General features: G+C 40.4%; 1 protein-coding gene across 1 annotated transcript in view; it reads right to left on the bottom strand.

The window, feature by feature from the left end:
• Positions 1 to 7809: 7809 nt before the first annotated feature.
• helz2b (helicase with zinc finger 2b) overlaps positions 7810 to 20544 on the bottom strand; it is a 34842-nt gene continuing 22107 nt past the window's right edge. Inside the window, exons 15-19 of the mRNA XM_048164802.1 lie at positions 11348 to 11482; positions 11047 to 11268; positions 10632 to 10791; positions 8772 to 8939; positions 7810 to 8601 (exon numbers count right to left, since the gene is read on the bottom strand). Of these exons, the coding sequence (XP_048020759.1) occupies positions 8489 to 8601; positions 8772 to 8939; positions 10632 to 10791; positions 11047 to 11268; positions 11348 to 11482 (798 nt within the window). The 3' untranslated portion in view covers positions 7810 to 8488. The remainder of the gene's footprint in view (positions 8602 to 8771; positions 8940 to 10631; positions 10792 to 11046; positions 11269 to 11347; positions 11483 to 20544) is intronic.

Below are 20544 nucleotides of genomic sequence, written 5' to 3'. Positions count from 1 at the left end.
GTATTTGTATTTACTGCCTGCAACAATTGCGCAATTGACAGCTGTATTTACATGAAAACTGAATGTTCTGTGGATTTACCTAGTAAGCAATGTCAGGATGAAATGTTGCAAAAAGGCTGAGGGGTGGCTGCTGACAAATAGATTATGTCACCACGAACAATACAGGGAGTGCTGGTTTGGCGTGAGGGTGCCAGAAAATTATACAGCACACTGACATGTAACGATACAAAACGACAGGAAGAAGCTGCCAAGGACGCCTCACATTCTGGGACAGTCCCCATACAAGACAGGATCAGTGTCAAGAAAAATTTGACTCACAATTATTGTGTTTTGGTCACCATCTCCATGGCCTGCAGCTGTTCCCCATATCCCATTGCAAGGAGCAATTTTATTGTGTATATGCAAATGTTTTGAGGGCCAATTTTAAAAACTGACACTTCAACTTTTAAACGTGTCATTTTAGTTTGCTAATATCCTATTAGCTTAGAGAAACCCATTCTTTTACACATAATAATTTAATTTCAAACTTTCTTAACATACCTATATTTCTGTAAATTGTATAGTTTAAGAATAAACAACTTAAAATAAGATTGTACAATTTCAAAATAACCACATTTCTATAATAAACAACCTTCTAATGATGCTCTAATGATTTTAAATTACCTTTTTACTTCTATATCTGTGTTTTCAATTATTTTCATTTCAATGTAATATTTATTTGTATAGCACTTTTCACAATACATCGTTTCAAAGCAGCTGTACAGTAAATGCATGTGTCTGCATTACAATTTAGAGTGATCTGTTATCAGAGGTGACTTTGTCCAAGTAATGTATTTCTGCAATGTACATATAGAAATCATGCAGTTGGCTAACAATGTATTAGTTTAAAGCAGAAACAATGAGCTTGTTCAAGTAATTATTACGAGTTGTGAATGATTACAATATATGGAAAATTTAGGGTAACACTTTCTATGAAGCCTGTATTTATAATGCATTATAAAGGTATTCTTAATGCATTATAATACATGCATAATGCCTTATAAACATCCAACAACATAATAATTATAAGGCATTATTCATGTATTATAATGTATAATTTGTGGTTCCGGGTTCGCTCGGGCTGTACGCTCTCTCATCCACGTGAGTTGTTTTGTGTCTAGTTTGGATGGATTCTGGAATCCACTGCCGCTTCAATATATATCTTTTAAGTTATTTATCAACATTTATATTTCTGTTAAATTATTTGAATGACTTATTCAATGTATGTTAAAGCATCTATTTTCCTCTGTACCTGTAACATGTTATCAGTATGTTTTGGGAAAAGTTTCCTGCTCAGAGCAGAGCTCAGATCAACTTCAGCCTTGAAGAAGCTGTGAATCATGTGTATCTGTGTATGTGCGCTAAGTGTTCTGTGCAGGTCCTTTGTTACTGGACAACTGGCATTCTGCTTGAGACCAGCAGACGCCATGTCATGAACCCAAAAGGACATCCGGTACCTAAATCCAGGGTCCCCCTCGTCATCACCGTGACAAAGGGGTGATATGCTTCTTACTATCTGTCCATATGTGGAAAATTTCTAATCTTGTCTATTTTTCTTAGCCAATCAGAATCACCCAACCTGAAGTAATGAAGTTGTTAGTTGACTCTGTTAGAGTATAATTGTTGTGGAAATGTGAATGTACGGAGAGCGGCCTACGAACTCCTTGTGAGACTTGAAGCTGGCTTCTGCTGATTAAACTGCAAACTATACTTCATTAAATTTTTCTTCAATTTACTAATTTTTTTAAACTATAACTCCGGGTCTTTATTCAACATATCTGGTCTCAAGGGTCCTAAACTGTTTATCCCCAACAATGTGTTCTGTTAAGAGCGCACAGGTCGGGTTCATGTTTACATCAGCCACATGTTTTCATGTTATGCTTTGTGTGAATGCAGCTTGTGAGTGTTCTCATTAACTGCGTGCTTGTGTCTAGTTTGTTTGAGCACATGGCTTGTGATTGTTTTCGCTGGCCACATACTTGTGTTTTTGTTTTGTTTTGTGTGAGCACATGGCTTATTATGTCTGTTTCTTTGTGCCATGTGCTTGCATGTCTATTGTGTAACCCCTTGATTCTTGTCATCTGATTATTGGTTCATTTGCCCCACTTTCCTCCCGTGCCTAGACACGACGACAACACAGCCCTGAAATGTCAGCCTGATTGTGCCAACTAGATCAGTCCCTGTGAAGGCCTCATCGACACGACAGCCAGTGACACAGATTCCCAACAAACCATCCCCGTGATGAATACGATATTCAACTAGATGGAACTGGATTAAATATTTTGACTGTTGCAATCCCAATTGGATTTATGACCTGTAAAGCTGCCTGAATCATTATCAAGCACTGTTCGCTGTTGGCCAGAGGAGAACTGGCCCACCGATTGGTTTCTCCCAAGGTTTTTTTCTCAATTTTTATCACCTGTTTGTTATCTGATGTCACCTGTTGGAGTTTGGGTTCCTTGCCGCCGTCGCCTTTGGCTTGCTTAGTTGGGGACACTTGATATTCAACAATGTTTTTGATCTGCCTTCATTGACACCTTCATTGGTGAACTGAACTGAACTGGACGATGACATCACTGTTTTCTCCATTGCTGATAGACAAATTCACTAAATTAATAACTATTGATTTTTACAACTGAACAAATCAATACTGAATTTATTTAAGCTGGTCAATGACACTATTTTCTTTAAGAGCTGCTGTGTAGCCAATATTATTTACCAGTTATCACTGTAAAGCTGCTTTGACACAATCTGCATTGTAAAAAGCGCTATATAAATAAAGCTGACATGACTTGACTTGACTTGTTTGCACCGTATTTATTATTCCCTGTTTACCTTGCCTAGTTCTGTCTTGTCAAGTTGCCAGTCATTGAGCCCTTGCCTCATCCCTCAACCCGCATCCTGACACTACTCCATGTCTCCTGAAATTTTTGAAAACACTTAAGGATTTTTTAAGTCGTCATCTGGTTGGTTGAATTCTACAGGATGTTCAGGAGACGTGTGTGTTGCGTTCTTTAATGGTTTGCCTTGTAACAAATGCCGTGACGCCAAACCCCCTCGTGGAAGAAAAACACCATCATGTTTACAACTGTGACAATGAGCGCTTGATCAACTAAATGCTGGATTTTCAAAAGTATGTGAAATTCACAGCTTATTTGCTGCAGTAAACTTGCACAGCGTTCTTAAATGAATCATTTATTAGATGCACACCGGTCTGTTATCATAGGGACATCGACTTCACATTTTCACACCCCTAAACATGATGTGGAACAAAGTGAACTCTGATTTGTTGCCTTACAAATCAGTCAAATGGAATGTCAGTCAAATGTCCTCTTGGGTGAATCCAGACACTGTTGAGTCCAGACCTTCTGCCATCAGTCTGAAGGTCTGGCTACATGAGACTATAGCCATGGCTTCCAACATCCATGGAAAACTAAAACACTTGATGATTCTTTTGATTCAAACTTGCAAACTTTTGATTCATTAGATTTTTCTTGATTTTCCTTTCTATCAATATGAAGTACTGTAAGATGATTGGTATTACAAATCTGACATATCAAACATCTTTGACAATTGCTGCTCAAGAGCCCAAAGTACATTCAATTGGCTTTCATGAACTCCGCCGTTTCTTTGTTGGATTTCCTTTTGAACAGGTCACAGATCTCCATTGTGTGGTCTATACCACAAAATGCATGAAATTTCCTAACAGCAACTGAGAAAGCATTGATTGGTCTTTCTTTGAAGTTCAATTTAGTTTAATTACTGAATTGTTCAGTCTCTGTAGTGACTGCTGTGGCAAAACTGCTCCCCCTGCTGGCCATTTTAATGTTGAGTTTTTAAGTTGTTTTGTTATAGGAATTATTCTATTATCCGCTGGACTTTGAATTTCTCCAAAAACTGGATCAAGAACGTCTCGTGCTTGTTTCTCAATGCGAGGAGATCCAACTCTGGCTTTCGTTTGTCATTTTCTTGTATGCTGCAGGTAACAAAACTCAATTTGTTACATAAATTAAAGGCGATTTAGACACAATAACCTTTATGTTTGCTGCAATTTCCATCCTCACCATAACCAACTTCCTGCATTGTATTGAAGCCACTTCTCAAGAAAAGTGCATAAGATCTCAAAGCAGGACCATCTTTTGCTCTTATAGCAGACCAGTTTAGAGCTTTATCACTACAGGCAGATGTTAGTTTTATCTTATTTGTATGGCATCATCAAAATACACCACCGTGTATGCATGTGTAACTGAATACCAGACTAGGAGACAGGATTATCGTCAGACCCGAACGGAATGCACAGGTGAAGCAGGTAAAAGCGAATTCGGAGTTATTGATGACTGATGAATAGTGAAGAACAAAATTCTTTCATTTTACCAGGTATCTTGGGATGAGACGATGATCGGTGAGTGGAGGAGACTGGAGAGCACACACTTCTTTAATAGTTGGAACAGGTGAGCAGTAGAGTGGGGAAAAGGTGAGGAAACATAGGAAGGCAATTGGCAATAGGTATATGGGGGAGATCTCAGGAGTATAATTGGGAATCCACAGGAGACAACTTCAGGTAAGAAGTCGGTAATCCACATTATGTTCCAATCTACCTTATTCACTCAGTATAATATTTCCCAAATTGTTGTGTTCGGTGAATCATTTTGATTCTGAGTATTATCACTAGGTGGCAGTAAAACCTAATAAGAAAAGCTATGAGATGTAGAAGTTGTTATTGAGTTGCTGATAATCTGTTCGTTGATGCTTCCTGACATTATAGGATCCATCATTTGCTTCATTTTACAGCCTACAACATTACAATTTCTATTCAAAACATTTCAAAAACATTTTCATTATTAAAAATGCAATAATCCACATTTGCCCTCCAGACTTCACTTCCAAAATATTCAGTGTTTAAAAATGCAACCTATAATTATTTGACAGGCATTTTATTTCACTTTACAATTTCGCTTCCAGTAATTCAGTGGTTCAAATCCAGCAGATTAGTAAACATTGCACATCTTTGAAACTGCAGGAATAGCAGTAGAGTACGGCTCACCAGCATGTGATGCAAGCGGGTGTTGACAAAGACCAAAGCAACAGGTAGAGTAGTGGTTCCCATTACGCGTACTCCTGGGGGTACGTGAGGTGACAAAGGGGAGTACGCGAACAAAATGCTGAGTAGTTCATTTAATTATACCTTAAAAAAAATATTAAAATCGAGCATGTATTTCTAACTGCCAATGTCGCAAATCCAGTACATTTATGTACTACCAGTACATTTATACACTGATTCATGCATAAATGAATCAGTGTATCGAATCTGCTGTTCGGAGCGCCGTTTCAGCCGTTGGCAGTTTGACACGCGATCTGAATCATGATTCGATACACTGATTCATTTGTGCTCCGAATCTTCCTGAAGCAGTGTTTTGAAATCGGCCATCACTATATAAGTCGTTATTTTATTTATTTATTTATTTATTTATTTATTTATTTATTTTGGCGCACCAAAAATATTCTCGTCGCTTTATAATATTAATATTGAACCACTGTACTCACATGAACCGATTTAAATATGTTTTTAGTACCTTTATGGATCTTGAGAGAGGAAGTGTCATTGCTCCCTATGGAGGCCTCACCGAGCCATTGGATTTCAAATAAAATATCTTAATTTGTGTTCCGAAGATTAACGAAGGTTTTACGGGTGTGGAACGGCATGAGGGTAAGTAATAAATGACAGAATTTTCATTTTTGGGTGAACTAACCCTTTAATGGTAAAGGTATGATTGCAGTCAAGGTGGAAGAGAGGGAGTATGCAGAAGGATGGTAATCCCTTCAGGGGGTACTCCAAGCTAAAAAGTTTGGGAACTACTGAGGTAGAGCAAGTTAACATGTGTTTTTTCTTCTCCACCTGTTTTGGTCTGACCCTGCTGACCCAATGAGTGTTTTGCTGTCCAATGGTCATGCCTTAACTGCCATGTCTAGTATTAGTACTGCATCCTTCCCATGGGTATTTAAAGGTGCCCTAGAATTAAAAATTGAAATTACCTTGGCATAGTTAAATAACAAGAGTTCAGTACATGGAAATGACATACAGTGAGTCTCAAACACCATTGTTTCCTCCTTCTATGTAAATCTCATTTGTTTAGAAGACCTCAGAAGAACAGGCGAATCTCAACATAACACTGACTGTTACGTAACAGTCGGGATCATTAATATGTATGACCCCAATATTTGCATATGCCAGCTCATGTTCAAGGCATTACACAAGGGCAGCCAGTATTAACGTCTGGATCTGTGCACAGCTGAATCATCAGACTAGGTAAGCAAGCAAGAACAATAGCGAAAAATGGCAGATGGAGCAATAATAACTGACATGATCCATGATATCATGATATTTTTAGTGATATTTGTAAATTGTCTTTCTAAATGTTTTGTTAGCATGTTGCTAATGTACTGTTAAATGTGGTTAAAGTTACCATCGTTTATTACTATATTCACAGAGACAAGACTGTCGTTATTTTCAATTTTTAAACACTTGCATTCTGTATAATTCATAAACACAACTTCATTCTTTATAAATCTCTCCAACAGTATGTAATGTTAGCTTTAGCCACGGAGCACCATCAAACTCATTCAGAATCAAATGTAAACATCCAAATAAACACTGTACTTGCGCGATTAGACATGCTGCATGATGAACACTTTGTAAAGATCCATTTTGAGGGTTATATTAGCTGTGTGAACTTAGTTTATGCTGGTTAAGGCAATCGCGAGCTCCGGGGGTGGAGAGCACGAGATTTAAAGGGGACGCGCAAGGAATCGGTGCATATATAATTATGGCTCAAAATAGGCAGTTAAAAAAATCTATGGGGTATTTTGAGCTGGAACTTCACAGACACATTCAGGGGACACCTTAGACTTATATTAGATCTTTTAAAAAGACGTTCTACGGCACCTTTAATCATTTTTGACTTTTCCGTCTGAGTTAAATATCTTTTTTGGCTCATTTTGCCTGTAAAAAAACAAAACAAAAACACCTGCCTAATAATTATGCACACTTGCCTTCATGAACAATTATATATCACTTATAAATGATTAAATACAAAATTAATAGTAGTTATTATGATTGATGTGGTTTGGAATTGGTAAAATGTACCTGGAAAAAAATATTATCAGAAAATTAACTTGCATAATAATTATGCATGCACTGTATTGTATCTTGTTTCTCTCTATCAAAAGAATTGCATAAAACATAACTCTCTGAGTACCAACAATTCACTGAAAATTATTAAGTTGAGGTACATTAACATGCTCTCAAACATGTATTATTAGAATCTATATTTGAGTTTTAGGGATATTTGAAACATGGGATTTTGTTCATTTTAACAGCTACCAAGAGTTTAAATAGGCAGCAACGTAACTATACATTAACGCATTGACATCCCTATATATGACAATGAACCACTAACAATGAAGATTATAAAAAAAAAAAGTTTTTGAGAATCTAGAAGGATATTAAGATATCTTGAATACTTTTAGAGTCGCAGGCATAATAGCTTTAGAAAAAGAATATTTATGGCACTCAGATAGGTATTGTATGTGAATGAAAAAAAATGAAATACATTTCTAATTTTAACATGATTTGTTCATTAGATATTTAGAAAAAAAAGTGACCCACATTTGGTTTTTGACCACTGAAAATGTGTACAATTTACCTTTTTTTTCTTTTTCTTATGGAGCCACATTAACATGAAGGAAAGTTTGATAAGAACCTAATGCATCTAAAAGGATAATAAGATATCTTTAATACTTATTGGGTTACAGGCATGCAAATTTGGGGCAAAAAAAGTGCTTTTTCCCATTGGATTCTGACACCAGACAATGTTAGTACAAGTGGTTAATATATTTTGCAGGTAAACGTTTTAAAAATTTATGTCTTCACATAAATGTACAAAATAAAAGCTTTTAAGTAATATATAAGCCAAATTCTGTATATAAGTCAAAGTAAATGTGAAAAAGAGTTACAAAAATAGTTGCTACGCTTATTGTTACAACAATAGTTACTACAATTGGACTTTTTATTGCCACCACTATCATAAAATTTAAAAAAAAAAAAAATTACAGCTCAGTAGATTAAGCATAGCACTGCAAGTCTTTGTGGAAATGTATTCAAAGCAAATACCCCCCCTCACTCTTTTTTTTTTATACAATCAATTAACATTAAGTTTGTATAGTTAGATGTAGTAAAATATGTGTAATTTCTTCTCTTAAACTGCTGTAGTTTTAAATTAATATAAAATATCAGGAATATTTCATTAGTTCATTAATATAATCATTTTAAAATGGTGTGGAATGATACAAATTTGGAATGTATAATTAAAAATATAATCTTAAAAAAATAAGTATTTACACTGATTGTAAAAATGATTCAAGCTCAATCCAACTTAATTTAAAATCTGATTTAACGAACACTGTGTACTGTTATCTGGTTTGCAGAGACCACACAGCCATGACCTGAATAATGTTTCAGTAGTTTCTTCCACGCTGGGCTGCAGTTCAGTACCTCCTGATTGCCTACAGCACAGAATTTAAAAAATATATTAGTATCTTATAATAGTCAATATAAAAAATTCAATTCTTTTGTATAAATCATTGTGATTTAAGATACTGGGATATGCATTTAGTAATTTGTTAAGAATATATCACTTAAAATTATTCTTAGATGAATGTAATGTAGGGATTACCCAAAATGCATAGCCCATCCTGTGCTCTTGTGATGCCAACATTGATTTGGTTTTCATCACCCACAAAGCCAATGTGTTTGGAGAGCCATTCCCTTGAAGGCAAAGATTCAATCTCATCGCTGGGGCAGGAGCGAACCATCGACAGAATCACATACCGCCACTCACTACCTGCAGTCACATCATTATAATGCTCATCAGATTTTTGAATACATAAGAACATGAGAATCTTTTAGGACAAAAACGGTAACATTTTACAATAAAGTTTCATTAGTTAACTACTTTAGTCAACATGAAATAAGAATATCTCAACAGCATTTATTAATCTAGCTATTTAGCTAATCTATTTAGAAATCAAAACTCACTGTTATGAGAAAGAAATAATTTATTTTTACTATCTTCCATTTCGGTTTATAGCATAAATATACCTAATTTGATCACTCAGTGTTTGAAAACTCAGTTTTGAGAAACAAATAAATTTTTCACCCTTGCATTTCTGTTTATTTTGTAACTATATACAGAATATGCATACAAGTCAAGTCACCTCTATTTCTATAGCACTTTATATAATACAGATTGTTTCAAAGCATCTTCACAATAACAAATTCTCCTAAAAAGCAGCTCTAAAAAGCCAATAGTGGCATTATTCAGCTCAAGTCATTTCAGTGTTGATTCAGTTCATTTCAATAACTGTAAAATTCATCAACTGTGGAACAATTGTGCATACATACTGTATAGAGTGTGTATTTAAGCACATACATGTGAGTGCTATGACAAACTTCTGTACACTCCACTGCACAGTGAACAAGCAGTAGACGTGTAGTTTGACTTGTATATGGCTAATCGTTTGATAGTTTTTGTGTAGAGTTACTACGCAAAAACAATTTTAAGAACAGTTAAATTTTAAGAAATTGTGTGTAAGCAATTTTAAAGTGCCCCTATTATGTCTTTTTTAAGGTTCCTAATATTGTTTTGGGAGTCTCCTACAACAGGTTTACATGTGTAGGCAAGGTCAAAAAACACTTTAATTTTCTCATAATATACATTTAATTTCACCTCAGTTCTCAAATATTCATAAACGATTCATTAGAAGCAGTTTGAAGAATCAGTCTCTCTAAACCCCTCCTTTCCGTGAGCTTACACTGCTCTGATTGGTCAGATGGCCCAATCCTTTGTGACTGGTCTACTGTGTGCACCACATGCCGGATACGAAATGCCCATTGCCATAACTGAACGACAGCTATCAATTCGCAAGATATTGTATACAATGTATGGAAAGAAAAGATGGCATCGATTTTACTGTATTAATTCGAGCCCGAGTCCGGCGGGCAATATGCTAATGTTTCGTTGTGATGACAACGAAACGGCTTGGGATTCATTTCACAAACGAGAAACAACTTGTTTAATTGACTCAGAGTCGATTCTTATTTTTGACAGACAATAACTTTTTTTAGATTTAGACTTAGACTTTCAGATTTAAAACTTTGCAGGTTGTTTTCATTCACTTAGAGCTATGTTACACACTACATGAAAGGTAATTTTCAAAAATCCATAATAAGTGCACTTTAAAAGACTGTAAAATCAAAAGTTGTATTTGTTAACATTAGATAGTGTGCTGTGAACTAACATAAACAATGACCAACTGTATTTTATTAACATTAACAAAGATTAATAAATACTGTAAAAAAATGTATTGCTTATCATTGGTTAATACAATAACTTATTGTAAAGTGACACACTCCCAAACATTTGATCATTCAAAACTATTCAACAACATGAACCTAACAGATGTCATTGGCATTATCAAGTAAGAAACAAAAAAATTCATAGATCTAAAGAGAGAAAATGATTTTAGAGTTTCACCTTGGCTCTTTGTAATGGTGGTGACAGTGATTTTCTTCATTTGGGAGCCATTGGACAGTCTTTCTCTGATTTGGGCCACCTGTGCATTATATGGTGACAGAATGGCAATTTCCTCCTGCTTCACACGGCCCACTGATACCAGCTGAGCACAAATCTCAACCTGCGTAAAAACAAATTTAGTTTGATTTGTGTGGGTGCAAGCTCATTAGCACCAGAACCTGGCATTAACTAGTTAAAAGTGAGAATTGCTCCCCATACTAAGGTGTTACCAAAGTGCTAAAGTTTGGTAAATTTAAAAATTGTATGTAGTGAGGTGAGTGTGTTAATTGCAACCATGCAGTGGATTCTTTGTAGAATTTACATATAATTAGGTGTGAATGTTTGTTTATTCGTTTGCATGCTATATTTTACTTACAGCTTTCTCAACCTCTTCAAAGTTGGCTTTTGAGTTTTCATTTCCCCGTGCAGTTGAAACAACCAAACTGATCTCTTTTCCACGTATATCTCCAAACAGAATGTGTTTGCTTTGTCTTGTTGTCTCAGTCTCAGCATGTAGCATGCTGATTCGTTCAGACACATCAGTTTTCAGCTTACCAAGGTAGTATGCTTCTGATGGAAATTTGCAGATTTCTTCATGCTAAAGAAAGAGTAATAAATGTAATAAACAGTGATAAATGTGTGTAAGCGTATAAAGTGTGTGAAGCACATATGTGTACCATTCTGTACTGGGTGTCAAGCAGTAGTGCTCTATCCATGTAACGTTCAAACAGAGAGTGTGTCATGCCCAGTCTCCGCGCATGCTCATTCTTCACGATCGGACGCAACTGCTTGTGATCCCCCAACAGCACAACCTGCAAGATTGAGTATATGAGACTGTGTGACAAGGATCAGAAAACTTTTACAGAAGGTTGTGAATGAAAATGTTTCATGGACAAATAAGGCCAGAGTATTGGAGAAAGAAGTAGATGCCTTATCTAGTTTTGCTTATCTTAGTTAACCATTCATGGCTGAAAAGGTTTGTTGCATGGAGAAAACAGGCTTGAGTCACTATCTGCTGTCACATTTCATCCATTATTATATTATATTAAATTAAAAGTACTCAATAAATACAAATCTTTTATATACTGCATTTTTTCTTTGCATTTCAATTTATTTTGTCTTTAAATGCTTAAAGGTGCCCTAGAATTAAAAATTTAATTCTTGGCATAGTTAAATAACAAGAGTTCAGTACATGGAAATGACATACAGTGAGTCTCAAACACCATTGTTTCCTCCTTCTTATATAAATCTCATTTGTTTAAAAGACCTCTAAAGAACAGGCGAATCTCAACATAACACCGACTGTTACGTAACAGTCGGGATCATTAATATGTACGCCCCCAATATTTGCATATGCCAGCTAATGTTCAAGCATTAGGCAAGGGCAGCCAGTATTAACGTCTGGATCTGTGCACAGCTGAATCATCAGACTAGGTAAGCAAGCAAGGACAACAGCGAAAAATGGCAGATGGAGCAATAATAACTGACATGATCCATGATATCATGATATTTTTAGTCATATTTGTAAATTGTCTTTCTAAATGTTTCGTTAGCATGTTGCTAATGTACTGTTAAATGTGGTTAAAGTTACCATCATTTCTTACTGTATTCGCGGAGACAAGACGTTCGTTATTTTCATTTTTTAAACACTTGCAGTCTGTATAATTCATAAAAACAACTTCATTCTTTATAAATCTCTCAAACAGTGTGTAATGTTAGCTTTAGCCACGGAGCACCATCAAATTCATTTAGAATCAAATGTAGACATCCAAATAAATACCATACTTACGCGATAAGACATGTTGCATGATGAACACTTTGTAAAGATCCATTTTGAGGGTTATATTAGCTATGTGAACTTTGTTTATGCACTGTTTAAGGCAAGTGCGAGCTCCGTGGGTGGGGAGCATGAGCATTTAAAGGGGCCGCAGCCTAAATCGGCTCATATTTAATGATGCCCCAAAATAGGCAGTTAAAAAAATTAATTTAAAAAAATCTATGGGGTATTTTGAGCTGAAACTTCACAGCCACATTCAGGGGACACCTTAGACTTATATTACATCTTGTAAAAAGACGTTCTACGGCATCTTTAAGTGTCAAAGATGAGACATCACCTTTTTGATGTCTGCATCAAATTAAATATACTTAAGTGATTTTATATACATAAAAATATGGGTATAATAATGTTTTCAGAGTGTAAAACTGTCGTTGATTTTACCATTATATCTTTAAATAAACATAAAATACCAAGTTAAAAATATATATTTGTTTTCTTGGCATTTTCAAATAAGTGTTGGCTGCATTATATTAAAGGGACTGTATAACTGATTTTTAAAGTATTGAAAAAACCAGGGGACGTTTGTCCTGAATATGCAGTTTGTTAGAGGTCATTCAGTGTAAAAGGAACAATAAAGAAAAGCGAGTTTATTGCTCTTAAATATTTGATAATTTCACCTTTTCATGGTATCAGGGCTCGGTGCAACCAATTCAGTCGCATCTGTGACTGAAAATTACTGCGTGCAACTGTGAAAAAGTATTTTGGAGCACCAGTGCGACTGACGTGATCAGGCCTGGTTCTACAGGGGTGCTAGAGGGTTGCACTCTCAGTTGAACTAATAACAGCATATTGGCCAAACAGATTTTAACGTGGAGAACGTGATTCTAGAGAACATGTTTTTGCAGCGTTGAGCAATATAGCCAATCACAGACATATCTGATGATTTCTTGAGACACAATGGCCAATCAGAGTCGTTTAAGTTAAAATCTATGGATTTTTTTCAGTGCTGAGTTAGGCAAGCTCACGAATCCTCTCATTATAACAAACAAAGTACAGACACGATGTAAATAAGAGTTACATAAATGAGAATATTTAGCACTGACAAATGTGTTCAACATTAAATATTACTATTTTAATGTATTTTTGTATCGTTTGATTTGTGTTATTGATTTATTTTAGATGCCCATGAACAGAGAGAGTTGCTAGGCACTATAAAAAGCCAAAAAGCTGAAAAGTAAATGCAAACAGCTCAAGCCGCACTTAATAATGCACTTGATAATTGTGTTGCAGGGTATTGGAGGCCAGAAGGCTCACGGATTTCATTAAAATTATCTTAATTTTGGCGCTTTTCCACTGCATGGTACGGTTCATTACAGCTCGATACGTCTCACTTTTTGGTGCTTTTCCACTGCATGGGACGGCTCGGTACGGCTCGCTTAAATAGTACCACCTCGGTTGAGGTTCCAAGCAGTTGAGGAGCCGCACAGATACTAAATGCAGAGATTGTATATTATAGGGAGATTAGGGTGTCTTTATCTCTTACCATTGGAGAAAGTGTAACGGCTAACTTAATCATGTGTGGCACCTCTCAGCTGTTCAAAACTCCTTCCCTGTGTACAGCCACAGCCGGAGCCTTAGCATTAGCCATTACGTTTTTTTGGCTAAAGGTTGCCTTCCAGTTGCTTTTAAACAACATCTATTGTTCTATCTGTTCAGCAGTAATGCGGCACATTTGCTGTTGGTAATGCCGTAAATAAGTCCTACCTGTCACAACATTCCCTAGTCTGCCTTCTCTTAAAAATACATTTTTATCAAGCTAAAATATACATATAGTTCTCAACGAAAGTATTGTTTAGTGAAAAACATTCTGAAGATTAGCAAACAGGCTGTCGATTAATTAAATGATTAGCTATTTCCCCACAAAAGCTGTTTAATCAGCATAGTGAAGCCTCTCATCCATTGACATCCATTCAAAAAACAGCCTCTTGTCTCCTTCCCTGCGTACCGCCTGAGGCGGAGCGTTAGCATTAGCCATTACGCTTGTTTGGCAAAAGGTTGCAGGCAGGGTTGCCAGGTTCACAACAAAACCCGCCCAATTGCTCCTCAAAACTAGCCCAAAACTAGCCCAATCGCATTTCAGGGGGCTCCCACGGTAAAAGTCATGTTCCGGGGGTAAAATTTGTTCTTTTGGCGGGGCTCCCCTGGTAAAATTCACATTCCAGGGACTAAATATTGCGTTATTTTGGGTCGATTCAACCCGCGGACATGAAAAACAACCTGCGGCAACAGTGTAATAGTAGTCCAATCCCGTGGGTCAACCACAGACTTGGCAACACTGGTTGCAGGCTTGCCTTCCAGTGGCTTTGATAAATGTGTAGTTTAAACACAGCAGATCACTGATTGGTCAGAGAGAATCATCACTACCAGTGTCATTGGATTTGATCATGAGACACCAAACCCACTAGATTTAAATAGTCAGTAACAGTCACCGCAGTATAATTTGTTCGCAAAATGACTTGCTTTAAGCGACTATCGTACGAAACTTGAAAAAAGAAATGGCTGTATCGTGATCAGTAGATGAGGTGCAGACTTGTTGGTAGCTGAGGAGCAGATCCACGGCAGTAAAGAAGGCGCCTTTAATGATCAGTCTATAATCCCACCCACTTTGAAGCAGTACTAACTGCAATGGAAAAGCAAACCGAAAGTAAAGCGAACTGAGTAGTACCACGCAGTAGAAAAGCACCTTTTGGGTTCCAAAGATGAATGAAGGTCTTACAGGTTTGGATCAACATGAGGGTGAGCAATTAATGACAGAATTTTCTTTTTTGGGTGAATTAACCCTTTAAGGCTCATTCACACCAAGAGCGATAACTCTCAATATAACCACAATGATAACTATATTAGCATCCAGTCAACGATAAGGCTCTTTGTATTCCAAGCATGTGGTGCAGGTTTGTTGTCTGCCACTTTAAATGCTCTAGCTCTTAAAATGGAGGAAGGATTATGATTGGCTGTCAATGTTTTTAACGTTCATCAGCTGGAAAAATCTTTCTGAAAGTGATTTAAACGATGCCAGTTTGACATTATCATTATAATTATGACTCTGCTATTCTTTTATATTTAGAACAATTTTTAAAACTATATCTTTATCATTATTGTTATAGATATTGTACTTGGTGTCATCGGACCTTTAGCAAAGAAAACGTCTCGGGTTACAAGTGTAACCCCTGTTCCCTGAGTAAGGGAACGAGACGCTACGTCAATGACGTGATGGGAACCTTCTGCATTTTGTGTTCGTGAAGCACCTCTGTATCCAACCAATGAGAAGACGTGACGTCAGAGGCGGGTGACGTCACGGACCAGGAAACTATAAAGCATACCAAAAACAGAGAACGCCAGCTTCTGGAATATGTCTGAAGCAAGCGCTCCAGGTATGAAGGAGGTACGGCAACGCGACGTAGCGTCTTGTTCCCTTACTCAGGGAACAGGGGTACACTCGTAACCCGAGACGTTCCCTTTCGTGGGAACTATCGACGCTACGTCAATGACGTGATGGGAACGCTGTCCCAACTACGCTGTATCTTCAAGTGCCTGGCTGCTATCTTGCAAGACCAAGGAACCTGGAGTAGAACTTATATTAAGATTATAAAATCTGATGAAAGTGTGCTGGGATGACCATCCAGCTGCACCACATATGTCGTCCAGTGACACTCCTGACAAAAGAGCTTTAGAAGCGGCCATACCTCTTGTGGAATGAGCTCTGATGGCTAAGGGACATGGCTGTCCCACTGCTTTATATGCGAGTGAGATGGCCTCGACCACCCACTTGCTTATCCTCTGCTTGGATGCTGGGCCCCCCCTTCCAGGGGACCCGTAACATACAAATAGTTGATCTGTTTTTCTCCACAGGGCAGCTCTGTGGGTGTAGGCATCCAGGGCCCTCACAGAGCAAAGCAGATTACGTTTTTCCTGATCCTGATTTTCAAATGGAGGAGGACAGAAAGCCTCCAGTATGATGGGACCTGGGACTCTAGTGGGGACCTTTGGCACATAGCCTGGTCTAGTATGTAAGAAAGCCTTGATCATACCAGGCGCAAATTCTAAACATGATGGAGCGACTGACAGCGCTTGCAAATCACCAATCCTCTTCAAGGAAGAAATTGCTAACAGAAAGACTGTTTTTAGTGTTAGAAATTTATCTGACACTTCTTCTATTGGCTCGAAGGGAGCCTCAAATAAACCCTTGTAGCACAATAGATAGGTCCCAGGTTGGAGTCTTTGTGCGCACCGAAGGCCTCAACCTCAGTGCACCACGGAGGAAGCGTATGACTAGGGGGTCTCGACTCACCGAGGAGCCCCCTACAGGATTATGATAAGCCGAGATGGCTGCGATATATACCTTCAATGTTGAAGGGGTTAAGCCTTCTGAAAACTTTTCCTGAAGGAATTGTAGCACACAGCTACTAGGAGAGTGGACAGGGTCCATATTACGCTGGCCACACCATGTAGCGAACAGTTTCCATTTATACATATACAGCTTCCTCGTGGAGGGAGCTCTGGAGTGAAGGATGGTCTCCACAACTTCGGTTGGGAGACCAGATTCTATGAGCCTTGCCCCCTCAGAGGCCAGGCCCATAGTTTCCACATTTCTGGGCGGGGATGGAGAATCGTGCCGCCCGCTTGTGACAGGAGATCCTGTCTGAGAGGAAGCTCCATAGGAGAGCCGTGAAGGAGAGATATTAGGTCCGCAAACCATATTCTTGTCGGCCAGTAAGGGGGAACCAGTATTAGGTCGGCCCTCTCCTGGCGAACCTTCTCCAGAACTCCCGGGAGCAATGAGACTGGGGGGAATGCATAAAGGCGTAGCCTCGGCCACGTCTGTAGCATAGCATCCAGCCCTAGAGGCGCTGGGTGCTCCAGAGAGTACCACAGAGGGCACTGAGTTGACTCCTCTGTGGCAAATAGATCGACTTGAGCTCGACCGTAGACTTTCCATATCAACTCCGCCGCATCGTTGTGGAGTTTCCATTCCCCCAGCCTCGCGCCCTGCCTCGACAGAGCGTCTGCTCCCACATTCAACCGCCCCGGAATATATGCTGCTTTCAATGAAAGGAGTTTTCCCTGGGCCCACAGGAGGATGCGGCTGACCAGATTGCAGAGCAGGCGAGACCGCAAACCCCCCTGGTGGTTGATATATGAGACCACTGTAGTGTTGTCCGTGCGGACCAACACATGGTGTCCCCTCAGGTCTGGGAGGAAGTGTTTTAGTGCTAGAAACACCGCCATCATCTCCAGCCGATTTATGTGCCAGGAGAGCTGATGGTCCTCCCAGAGACCCTGAGCTGAGCGACCACTCATGATCGCTCCCCAGCCCGTGAGGGAAGCATCTGTCGTTAGCATTACGCAATGACGAGGAGTTCCCAACACGGGTCCTTGGGACAGGAACCAAGGCTTTTTCCACATGACCAGAGCACGAAGGCATCGCTGCGTGACTTTGATCATACGAAAAGGATTCCCCCTCGGGGAAAACCCCTTGGTCCTGAGCCACCACTGTAAGGGTCTCATGTGCAGAAGGCCAATAGTAATAACGTTGGACGCAGCTGCCATCAGACCCAACAGTCTCTGAAACTGTTTTACAGTGAGTGACTGGCCTAACTTCACCCCGTTCACGGCCCCGAGAATGGAATTCACACGAGCAGGAGTCAATTGCGCCTGCATCGTGGTGGAATCCCAGATTACACCCAGATAATTTGCAACCTGACTCGGGACCAGCACACTCTTTTTGGCATTGAGCCTCAACCCAAGCTTCTTCATGTGTGACAGAACAACATCTCGATGTTGAACTGCTAGACGTTCTGTTTGAGCTAATATCAACCAATCGTCGATATAGTTCAGTACGCGGATGCCCTGGAGTCTCAACGGAGCCAGCGCTGCATCCACGCACTTCGTGAACGTGCGGGGTGATAGAGATAGGCCGAAAGGAAGGACCCTGTATTGGTAAGCTTCGCCCCTGAAAGCAAACCTGAGGAACTTCCTGTGAGAAGGATGGATGGATACATGAAAATAAGCGTCTTTCAGATCTATTGCCACAAACCAGTCCTCGGACCTGATCTGTGGGATAATCTGTTTGAGTGTGAGCATCTTGAACTTCAACTTCTTTACAGATCGATTTAGCACACGTAAGTCTATGATCGGACGCAACCCTCCATCCTTCTTTGGAACAATGAAGAAGCGGCTGTAAAAGCCTGACATTTTGCTGGGAGGAGAAACCCTCTCTATAGCTCCTTTTTGCAAAAGCGTCGTAACTTCTTGTTCCATCACCAGAGACTGCTCTGGGGCTACCACTGTGTGGAGAACCCCATTGAACTTGGGCGGTCGAGAACCGAACTGAATTCTGTAACCCTGTTGTATTATGAACAGTACCCATTTCGAAATGTTCGGGAGATGTTTCCATTCTTCCACATATTCTACTAAGGGAACCAGTCTCTCGAGACTGGTCTCTGGTGTTTTTTGAGCACTTGGCTCGTTCGTCTGACACGGCGCACCGGCAGACAAACGAATCGAGCACTGACCGACCCCCCTCAGAGGATCGGTGGAGACCGCTGCGCCCTGACGCACACTGGGTGGCAGGGTTGGCAGAACGGCCCCCTGAGGGCACCGGGGTAGGACGGGCGCCTGATATGACAATTGAATTACCCCGGAGGGGACTGCCCTCAAAGGTCCCGAGTGACTGGCGTCAGGACCTTTTCTTGGAAGCCTTCTGGGAGATAATGACGGTCCTCAGATCCGCCCTACCCCCGGAAGGCTTCACCTGTGCCGACCGCCCCGGTCCCCAAGCTTTCTGCGGGGGAGCCCGGGTGGCCACACTGGCTTTCTGCTGTGCCCTGTGCGCCGAGGAGCTGGTTATCGGCCGAGACTGCTCCCGCCCAGCAGCCTCGGGGGGATGAGAGCGACGGGGGAGAAGCTTTTGAAATGCCGCTGACTGCTTGCGTGTCTCCTGGAACCTGTCGACGACAGATGTCACTGCGTCGCCGAACAGGCCACCAGGAGACAGCCGCGCATCCATCAGGACGTTCTTATCCTTTTCCTTTATGTCGGATAAATTGAGCCAAAGGTGCCTCTCCGTGGCCACCAGGGCTGCCATAGAGCGGCCGATTGATTTGGCCGTCTCCTTGGTGGCCCGGAGAGCTAGATCTGCCGCCTTCCTAAGCTCATGTATAGCTTCAAATGACGCTTCCCCGCTCTCATCTATTTCCCCCAGCAGGTTGGCTTGGTAAGCCTGCAAGATAGACATCGTATGCAGGCATGCCGCCGCCTGACCTGCCGCCGAATAAGCCTTGCCCACTAAGCTGGAGGTTGTTTTTAATGGCTTAGTGGGCAACGTCGGGGTCTTAAGGGACGACGCAGACTCGGGAGAGAGATAGCTGGCGAGCGTCACTTCCACCCGAGGCATCGCCCCATAGCCGTGGTGTTTCAGCCCCATGATGTTACTGTATAATGACGTTTGGGGGCTGTAAACACGGTATTGTACTGGTCTCTTCCACGACCTCGACACCTCGGTGTGGAGGTCGGGAAAGAACGGCAGACCCCGACGCTGGGGTAGTGACCGCGCTGGAAGAAATCTTTCATCGAGTTTGCTCTTAGGCTGAGTTTCACTTTTCTCTGCGGGCCAGTCTATGTTTAACTTTTCAACTGCCCTGGTCACTACCTCCAAAAGCTCCTCGTATGCTGGAGATGAGGATGGCAGTCACTCATCTCCTTCTTCGGCACCCTCCACATCAACCTCCTCGGAGGAAGATATGTTGAGTGCCGGTATCTCTCTCCGGGGGGAAGAAACCGCAGCGCGTGCTTCCGCCACCAGAGGAGAGACACTGGGTCTAGCAGGTAAGGGGAGCGATAGGGCAGAGCCCGTCTCTCCCCCCTCTGCTAAATCCATTTGTGAACCCCACGAGTGCAGCCTTCGCTGTGCCTCAGCAGCAGCGGGACCGGACCCGCGGGGAACACTCGCCGCGGCGCCCTCCTCAAAGAGCGCCCGGCGTGAACGCAGCACTCTGAGAGTGAGCCTCTCGCAATGTACACAGACAGCTCCCTCGAGAG

The sequence above is a fragment of the Megalobrama amblycephala genome, linkage group LG17 (assembly GCF_018812025.1).
Source record: "Megalobrama amblycephala isolate DHTTF-2021 linkage group LG17, ASM1881202v1, whole genome shotgun sequence".
Taxonomy (NCBI): Eukaryota; Metazoa; Chordata; class Actinopteri; order Cypriniformes; family Xenocyprididae; genus Megalobrama; species Megalobrama amblycephala.
This window is presented reverse-complemented; position numbering and strand designations above follow the sequence as displayed.